Source organism: Oncorhynchus keta, chromosome 10, assembly GCF_023373465.1.
Source record: "Oncorhynchus keta strain PuntledgeMale-10-30-2019 chromosome 10, Oket_V2, whole genome shotgun sequence".
Lineage (NCBI taxonomy): Eukaryota > Metazoa > Chordata > Actinopteri > Salmoniformes > Salmonidae > Oncorhynchus > Oncorhynchus keta.
Genome location: NC_068430.1, coordinates 54594558 through 54604625, shown reverse-complemented (window position 1 = coordinate 54604625; position 10068 = coordinate 54594558). Strand labels below are relative to the sequence as shown.

At 43.2% G+C, this 10068-nt stretch overlaps 1 protein-coding gene across 1 annotated transcript; it reads left to right on the top strand.

The window, feature by feature from the left end:
- The first annotated feature begins 2030 nt into the window (after positions 1–2030).
- Positions 2031–5159, top strand: LOC118389550 (zinc finger protein 239-like). Its single transcript, XM_035779448.2, has 2 exons — positions 2031–2318; positions 3880–5159. Exons 1-2 carry the CDS (start codon positions 2126–2128, stop codon positions 4704–4706), a joined length of 1020 nt encoding a protein of 339 aa, XP_035635341.1. The 5' UTR covers positions 2031–2125; the 3' UTR covers positions 4707–5159.
- The last annotated feature ends 4909 nt before the right edge of the window (positions 5160–10068 follow it).

Here is a 10068-nt window from a genome sequence, read left to right as displayed (position 1 = left end):
TGGCACGATGAGGTCGCATGATGAGGCCTCCATGACTAAACACTCTCTCCACTGGGGCACTGGTGGCAGGCACAGCCAACACTGTCATTGCTACCTGCTTGAGCCTTGGAAAGTCTCTTGCATGGATTCTCCAAAAATCCAAGCAATCAACTTTGTTTTCATCAGAAGATACCTCAATATAGCGAAAGAAAATCTCTGCTCTGACAGATTACTTTATGTCTCCTTTCTTCTTGTTGATCTTGTTGCGGAGGCCAGAGAACAGTCTAGAGGTTTTGGCAGGTGGTTGTTCTTCTTCTTCTCTACTACTGCTCTCCGTAATGGTGACTTTCCGTGCTTGAGCCAGAACAAGGTCTGAAAAAATGTCATTAAACGATGTATATAATCAAGAATAACAGTATATGGAGAAAAAAAAGACATCATTATTTGATTGCAAGTGACATAGAAAACGTTGCATGTTGCAATGCATTGTACCTACCAATCAGACTCCTTCAATTCAGCTTTATCCTCATGTGGTATGAGGACATTATAATCAAGCCAGAACAGGCAGAGGGATGGGTCCAGCAGTGCAGCCATTATGTATACATTGTCACCAAATGGAAGTTTTGTTGCCTGTTCATCCGAGTGCTCCATTCTGACATTCACAAACACCCCCTGGAATTGGCACCTGAGTGACTGCTGCAGTGCTTTCACAAGACTGACTAGGTGACAACTTGTGCTCAGTATACTTTGCAGATGATAGTTGAGTGACAGTCCACAAGGAAGGGCAGCACTGAGAGTCACCACAGGGTCCAAAATGTCCACTCGCTCCAATAGCTGGCTCCATTCCCTTGGTGATAAGCAGAGTTCCTTGTGTCTTTGGGAGGATGGAATTCCATCTGGTAGACACATCAGCAGGGATACAACGATTGGCTCCGAACTCAGCTTCAAATGCTTCTTTCAGACCACAGGTAGTATGTAGTAAGTTGCAAAGTTTAGTTACCTTAACCAGCAGGCTGTTTATGATTGGTGTTTCCTTTAGTCCATCTCTAATCACTAGTTGTAATGAATGGGCAAAGAACTGTAAGCGCTGTTGCCTGCAGTTGGTTCGGATAGCTTCTACATCAGCATTGTATTCTTCACCAAATTATTCCCATAGGCTGGGGTTATCCACATCATCATCATCGTGATCATTGCTTACTTTGGGGAAACAAACTGTGAAGGCCTTTTTCATATTTGCAGCGTGATCACATATGATATAAATCTAATTTATGTTTTATGCCAAAATTATCACATATTACTTCAAATGTATTACTGATTCTTTCCCCAGTGTGTGACCCTGTGAATCTATCACAGCTCAACGGAACTGACTCCAGCCGGGGAGTTTTTTCTCTCTGTCATAGCCATGTAATGGGCCGTTATTCCCATGAAGCCCCTCATGATCATGTCAGTCCATATATCTATAGTGACAGACACTGATTCTGTCTTCTCTAGGGCACTTTTGATTGTAGCCTCTTTGTTCAGTGTTGACCAAAGACAGGGAATTTTTACTTCGATTAAATGTCAGAAATTGTGAATAACTGAGTTTAAATGTATTTGACTAAGGTGTATGTAAATTTCCGACTTCAACTGTAAACAGTGCACACATATTAATTTGAAAAGAAGCATGCAGTTCAACATGTCTGCATGCACTGCAGTTTATTATGTTTATTCCAAACAGTCCAAAGTCATACCATTATAATACCCTGAATCAGGACTGAACTGTATTCATAAATGGTGTACAGTACTAGGACAGAAAGGTTATTGACTGTATGGAACTACCAGAATCTTAATCAATAGCCAGCGTGCAGCCCAAGTTCCAGTCTGGAAAGTGTTTTAGGAAGAAATAGCCATTTGAGAGTCATGTCTGTCTCTTCTTACATGTGAACCAAAAATATAGGTTGAAAAACGTCAGCGTATTGTCAACCTTTGTTTCCACTCCGGACAACAGGCGGCGGTAGTGCGGTATTGTGTTGCCGTGCACGCACAGTGAAAAAGTATAGCGAGTAGTGTTTACTTCCTGGCAGGCACATTTAACAAGAAGGGTTTAAAAAAACCTTTACATTTAAATAAATTGATAATAAAATACTAGTGACAGTGCATTCCCAACATGTCAAAAATACAATTGCTCAATGTGTTTCTGCGTGAGCGATTGATCGCGGCTGCTGTAGAGATATTTGGAGTAGTTGAAAATACGATAGTAGAGTATCAAGAAGAAGTCTCCCGTTCGAAGGAGGAGAACAAACGGTTACAGAACATGTTGGATTTGGTCATGAAACCACAAATAAAGTTACATAGAGCAGGTTTGTAACGACTACTACTTCAACTTAGTGTTTGACTGGCTTGTATCCTACTCTCTTTCACTGCCCTTGCTTGACGTTCCGTGCACTGCAAGCTCACAGTGTGTGTCACTTCTCTTGTCACCTGTTAATCAACATGCTGGAACCCAATATCTGTGGACAGTTTTGTGCTCGAGACCACCTAAAGCGAGAACGATTCAAGGCCGGAGCGAATCGAGCATACCGAGACCGGGTGGGGACGAGAGGTCTGAGACCGAGTCAAGACCGAGACCAGAAAAATGCGAGTCCAATTAATGATCATGACTGTAATTTGTAAAATCGTCACCATAATAAGAGTTCAAAATGTTTAGTATTTATGTTAATATTTCAGAAGAACATATGGGTTCTTCAGACAATAAGAATGGTGAAAAAAATGCATGCTGAGGGCAAAAAGAGCCACTCTACAAATGTTTACTAACCCAAACACAGTGGGGAACAATGAGGGCCTGCTCTGCTTTCAGAGAAAGGCTAAGGATTTATACAATTATTATTATTATGAATTATGTTTTTTGAATCTTTTCAGTTTGTTAGAAAGGAAAGGGTTAACCGACGAGAAAAAAGTTTGAATCAGGATTTTTCTTTGGTGGTCTCTGGGGGAGATACATTTAGCTGACTAAGTAAGCTAGGCCAATGTAGCTGACTTGCCTAGTTATGGATGTCACCTTTCCAACATGTCAAATTGTAAAAGTTCTGCCCTGCTAGAGTTGCCCCGGTCAATTGTGCTCTCATCGTGAACTGGAAACGTCTACAAGCAACAACTCTCAGCCGTGAAGTGGTAGGTCACACAAGCTCACAGAATGGGACCGCTGAAGTGCGAAGCACATAAACATTGTCTGTCCTCTGTTGCAACACTCACCACCAAGTTCCAAACTGCTTCTGGAAGCAACGTCAGCACAAGAACTGTTCGTCTGGAGCTTCATGAAGTGGGTTGCCATGATTGAAAAGCAGAACACAAGCCTAAGATCAGTGGTGTTAAACTCGCCGCCATTGGACTCTCTGGGGTGATGAATCGCGCTTCACCATCTGGCAGTCCGATGGACGAATCTGTGCATAGTGCCAACTGTAAAGTTTGGTGGAGGAGGAATAATGGTCTGGGGCTGTTTTTCATGGTTTTGGCTAGGCCTTTTAGTTCCAGTGAAGGCAAATCGTAATGCTACAGCACACAATGACATTCTAGACGATTCTGTTCCTCCAACGATTCTGTGAGCGCGCAACTTTACAACAATTTCCCCCACTCTACTAGCAAGTCAAGGGAATTTTAACAAGTTTGAGGGATATTTTTCAATGAAAGTAAAGGACTGTAATGTTACCAGTACACTATGAATCCCAGTTTTCAATAGGGGAAAATATATACATGTTTAAAGAAAGGAGTGTGTGATATATTGTATTTGGCCTGACAAAGTGCTTTTATGCACCAACTGAATTGAAGCAGATAATTTCAATTTTTTTACTCCGCTGGTCTCGGTAAGATATATTAATATGGCTCTCTGTTGACTAACATTTATTTGCCTTTCCTTCCCTCCAGAACCTAGGCATCATGTCTCAGAAGAGGAAATGAAGGGCCTCAGTCTGCGGGAAGAAAGTTCAGAGCCCGCACAAAGTACAGGGGAACAGGACTTCAGGACGAGACTGGTAGAAGAGCAACTGCAAGGGCCTGAGTCTCATAGTCACAACATAGAGTTTGTATTCACTCCTCCTTGTGTGAAAAGTGGGTTTGAACAGGACCCTTGGCCCTCGCACCTTTTTAAAACGCAGATTGTGGAGGACAATGAGATTAATAATCTGTCGAGTACCCTAGTGGAACACATGAAAACAGAACCTGATGGAGAGGGCTACGGAGTACCAACGAGTGACCCACAGTTCCTGTTTGCGGTAAACGCACACTGTTCTGCAGCTCCAAGTGAAAACATGAGCCCCCTGCAACGGAAAACAAAGAGAGGACGACCATTTAGGCATATAGGAACACTGTCTGAATTTATGAAGAGACGCGCTTCATACGAGCGATTTCGATGCCATGTCTGTGGAAAGGGGTTCCCAGCCAGGAAGGGTCTGGGAGACCACATGACGACTCATACAGGGGAGAGACCACACAGCTGTCACCTTTGTGGGAAAGGTTTCAAAGTGAAGAGTCATCTGAACGAGCATATCAGAGTTCACACAGGAGAGAAACCGTTTGTCTGCCCAGTCTGCGGGAAAGCGTTCAGGCAGGATGCTCATATGAAAGGGCATTTGAGGAGGACTCACAAGGAGAACCCATACCGATGCCACGACTGTGGCGAAAGCTTCAGTCAGATGGGAGAGCTGCAAGTGCATAGGACAATGGCCTGTGGTAAGATTGTCCTGGGCCTTTGAAGTTACTGTCCTTTCCCTGATGCCTTTGGTGACACAGACATTTTAGTCTGGCAGTCATGATAAGGACAATTGAAATGTGTTTATTGAAGGAAAAAAGGAAGCATAATCTGTCCACAGAGAAAGAAAAGTTTGAGGGCGAAGCTAAAATTCATAAATGGGAGGGCATTTCTAGAAAGCATGTAGCCTATGTGGTTGGTTGTCTGTACAGTGCTTTGGGAAAGTATTTGCCCCATTTCCAATTTTCTCTACTTCTACATATTTTGGATACTGAATGTTATCAGATCTTCAACCAAAATCTGATATTAGATGACAGGAACCTGAGTGAACAATTTTTATATATATACATTTACATTTAAGTCATTTAGCAGACGCTCTTATCCAGAGCGACTTACAAATTGGTGCATTCACCTTATGACATCCAGTGGAACAGCCACTTTACAATAGTGCATCTAAATCTTTTAAGGGGGTGAGAAGGATTACTTTATCCTATCCTAGGTATTCCTTAAAGAGGTGGGGTTTCAGGTGTCTCCGGAAGGTGATGATTGACTCCGCTGTCCTGGCGTCGTGAGGGAGTTTGTTCCACCATTGGGGAGCCAGAGCAGCGAACAGTTTTGACTGGGCTGAGCGGGAACTGTACTTCCTCAGTGGTAGGGAGGCGAGCAGGCCAGAGGTGGATGAACGCAGTGCCCTTGTTTGGGTGTAGGGCCTGATCAGAGCCTGGAGGTACTGAGGTGCCGTTCCCCTCACAGCTCCGTAGGCAAGCACCATGGTCTTGTAGCGGATGCGAGCTTCAACTGGAAGCCAGTGGAGAGAGCGGAGGAGCGGGGTGACGTGAGAGAACTTGGGAAGGTTGAACACCAGACGGGCTGCGGCGTTCTGGATGAGTTGTAGGGGTTTAATGGCAAAGGCAGGGAGCCCAGCCAACAGCGAGTTGCAGTAATCCAGACGGGAGATGACAAGTGCCTGGATTAGGACCTGCGCCGCTTCCTGTGTGAGGCAGGGTCGTACTCTGCGGATGTTGTCGAGCATGAACCTACAGGAACGGGCCACCGCCTTGATGTTAGTTGAGAACGACAGGGTGTTGTCCAGGATCACGCCAAGGTTCTTAGCGCTCTGGGAGGAGGACACAATGGAGTTGTCAACCGTGATGGCGAGATCATGGAACGGGCAGTCCTTCCCCGGGAGGAAGAGCAGCTCCGTCTTGCCAAGGTTCAGCTTGAGGTGGTGATCCGTCATCCACACTGATATGTCTGCCAGACATGCAGAGATGCGATTCGCCACCTGGTCATCAGAAGGGGGAAAGGAGAAGATTAATTGTGTGTCGTCTATATATATATATATACTTTTATATATATACTTTTATATATATATGTATATATATGTGGACACCCTTTTAAATTAGTGGATTCGGCTATTTCAGCCACACTTGTTGCTGACAGGTGTATAAAAATCCCATACTGAAGAGCCCAGTTACTTTCAATGTGGCACCGTCATAGCTGCCCTGTAAGTGCTCTTCTTGTGAAGTGGGAATGGAACAACAATGGCTCAGCCGCGAAGTGGTTGGCCACGCAACCTCACAGAACGGGGCCGCCGAGTGCTGAAGTGTGTAAAAAATCGTCTGTCCTTGGTTGCAACACTCACTACTGAGTTCCAAACTGCTTCTGGAAAAAAAACGTCAACACAAGAACCGTTCGTGGGGAGCTTCACGAAATGGGTTTCCATGGCCGAACAGCCGCACACAAGCCTAAGATCACCATGCGCAATGCCAATCATCGTCTGGAGTGGTGTAAAGCTTGCCGCCATTGGACTCTGGAGCAGTGGAAATGCATTCTTTGGAGTGATAAATCACACTTCACCATCTGGCAGTCCAATGGGCAAATCTTGGTTTGGCAGATGCCAGGAGAACGCTAACTTCCCCAATGCATAGTACCAGCTGTGAAGTTTGGTGTAGGAGGAATAGTGGTCTGGAGCTGTTTTTCATGGTTCGGACTAGGCCTCTTAGTTCCAGTGAAGGGAAATCTCAACGCTACAGCATCCAGTAACATTCTATATGATTCTGTGCCTCCAACTTTGCGGCAACAGTTTGGGGAAGGCCCTTTCCTGTTTCAGCATGACAATGCCCCCGTGCGCACAGCGAGGTCCATACAGAAATGGTTTGACGACATCATTTACATTTACATTTAAGTCATTTAGCAGACGCTCTTATCCAGAGCGACTTACAAATTGGACATGGTGTGGAAGAACTTGACTGGCCTGCACAGAGCCCTAAACTTAACCCCATCGAACACCTTTGGGATTAATTTGGAACACCCTGACTGCGAGCCAGGCCTAATCGCCAAACATCAGTGCCGACCTCACAAATACTCGTGGCTAAATGGACGCAAGTCCCTGCAGCAATGTTCCAACATCTAGTGGAAAGCCATCTCAGAAGAGTGGAGGCTGTTGTAGCAGCAAATGTCCATGATTTTGGAGTGAGATGTTCGACGTGCAGGTGTCCACATACATTTGTGCCATGTAGTGTATTTCATAAAGTTATGTAACACCCAATGCTCCTGTGTGAGAAAGTAATTGACCCCTTGCACTCAATAACTCACCTTTAACTGCAATGACTCCAACCAAATGCTTCCTGTTAGTTGATCAGTCTCTAACGTCGCTGTGGAGGAGTTTTGGCCCACTCTTCCATGCAGAACTGCTTTAACTCGGTGACATTTGTGGATTTTCAAGCATTGAACTGCTTGTTCAAGTCCCGCCACAGCCTCTCAATTGGGATTAGGACTTAACTTCAAATGTGTTGCTTTTTAGCCATTTTCATGCAGACTTGATTGTGTGTTTTAGATCACTGTCTTGCTGCATGACCCAGCTGCACTTCAGCTTCAGCACACAGCCAGATGGCCTGACATTCTCTGTAGAATTCTCTGATACAGAGCTGAATTTAATCCAAAACACACAAGTCTATAACAACCAGTTATTGTGTATAAGGGGGCAATGACTTTTTCACACAGGGGAATTGGGTGTTGCATACCTTTATTAATAACACAACAAATACATACTTATTTGTAAATTCAGGTTCCCTTTATCTAATCTAAGTTTTTGGCTGAAGATCTGATAACATTCAGTTCCCCCCAAAAATGAGAGGGAATCAGAAAGGGGTGAAATACTATTTCACGGCACTACGTGGTTCTCCATCCAATATTTTTAAGCGAGTAAAGTCCGTTGGGGAAGAAATATGTCACGACAGCCCTGATGGAAGCAGCTAATTTGTCGGTACAGTTAACTTTCCAAATGTCGACACATGATATACAGAGTGGGATCTTTTTGTGTCGGTAAAGTAAATTATGCAACAAATGGCGCTGGAAACGCCTTTATTCTCAAATATATCGAAGTAAAAGTCACAAGGTGATATGTTGTGTGGTCCTCCCACTGCGACTCAAAAAGCATGTCGTTTATTAGGCTACAGATTCAATAAATGATGAACTTCACAGGCTGGTGAAAGTGCACGGTGATGAGCTTTAATCAGTTCCAATAAATATAGACCGTCTTAAACTCTTATTCTGGTCACATGATGATCGATGCTTTTGGCTGTTTGACAAATCGAGGTAATCTCGCTCTTTTGTCCATACGAATCTCACCATGTAGGAAAGCCTACCTGCACTGTATCTGCAAGCTGTTGGCTAGAGTACACGTGCCAAGACCAGAGTGGGCACATAAGCTATATAACGCAATTTTATTTTTGACAAAACCATCACTAGAGTTGAAAATGGAATGGAAACCCATGCAACTTGTATTTTTAATTCAGTTCATGGGAATTTAACCACACTATTTGTCTGTTTTATGTCCACTACGTCATCCGCAACAAGTCAATTTTATGTAAACATCTCTGGTGGGAAAGTTTTTGAATATTGACATGAAAATCTGTCGCCAATTCGATGGAAACCTAGCTGGTGCGTTCATGAGGAAAAAGGAAAAAGTCCATGTAACTAGTTCTCTGGTACCTTGTATTGTATCTATCATTTATAGACCGTCTATAAGACTGTCTTAAACGGAGCACTTCAAGGTAGTCAAACAGATGGATATCCATAGGCTGGGGGAGTCACTAATGGAGTGCATATCACTGTCTAATATATCTTTTTAAAATCTGTACATCTTGGATGTCATTCTCTTCCCTATGTGTGGAAGACAGAGGTTTATATATTTAAAATGTAAACAACGTAGCCTAACATTTTACTTACACCTATTCAAAGAATGCCAGTTCTCAATCTGACAGCCCACAGTATATTAGGAAAATATGACATATTATTAAAGGGAATTAACTTGCTGTATGTTTACCAATTCAACTATGGAGGGAACGTCATTACCGATATGTTCACTGAAAGGGTTTTTCAGACAGACTTCAAATTTGACTTTACTGTCCAAACACGCATGCAGGGTAACTTTATAAATAGCTATAGCAAGTCCTATCTATTGCAGCATGTTTTTGGGCAATGTTAAAACTCCAGGGGCGTGTCCATTAGTGCACACGACAGGAAAACATTTAACAATTTCATGTAAAAAAAATTGAAATACATTACTGAAATGTTGATTCATGTTAACTGTTCCTGTAAAAATAAACCCAATCAAGTAAAGTAAAACAAATGAGTATTTCTTATTAGTCCCTCCATTTTAGTACATTTTCTTCAGTGTGGTGCCTAATGAACACGACTAGATTCTCCTCGTTTTTACAATGAGTCACGTGATGTTTGTATTTGGGAAGGAGGTCCCCATAATTTGTAGGCTCCTGAGTGGCACAGCGGTCTAAGGGATTGCATCTCAGTGCTAGAGGCATCACTACAGACTGGTTTGATTCCAGGGTGTATCACAACTGCCCGTGATTGGGAGTCCCATAGGGCAGTGCACAATTAGGGTTTGGCCGGGGTATGCCGTCATTGTAAATAAGAATTTGTTCTTAACTGACTTACCTAGTTAAATAAAGATAAACTAATCATTGAATTTAGCTCCACTTGTAGTACAGTTATATGACCAGTAGAGGTCAGAAAAGCCCATCTTTCTTTCAAAGAGTGGTAGAGAAGAGTAGTGTATTTCCCCTATCTAGACTGAGACCATGTGTAGTAATAATAATAATAATATATGCCATTTAGCTGACGCTTTTATCCAAAGCGACTTACAGTCATGTGTGCATACATTCTAGTAGACTTGGGTCAAAACTCCTCTTAGCCCAGATTGGGCAAATAAACCCCTTTGTTGCAGCACTCATTCTGGGCTTGGATACATCACGTCTGCATATAAACCCTGTGTGGTTTGCAGCTCTATAAACCCTGTGTGGTTTGCAGCTCTATAAACCATGTGTGGTTTGCATCTCAATAGC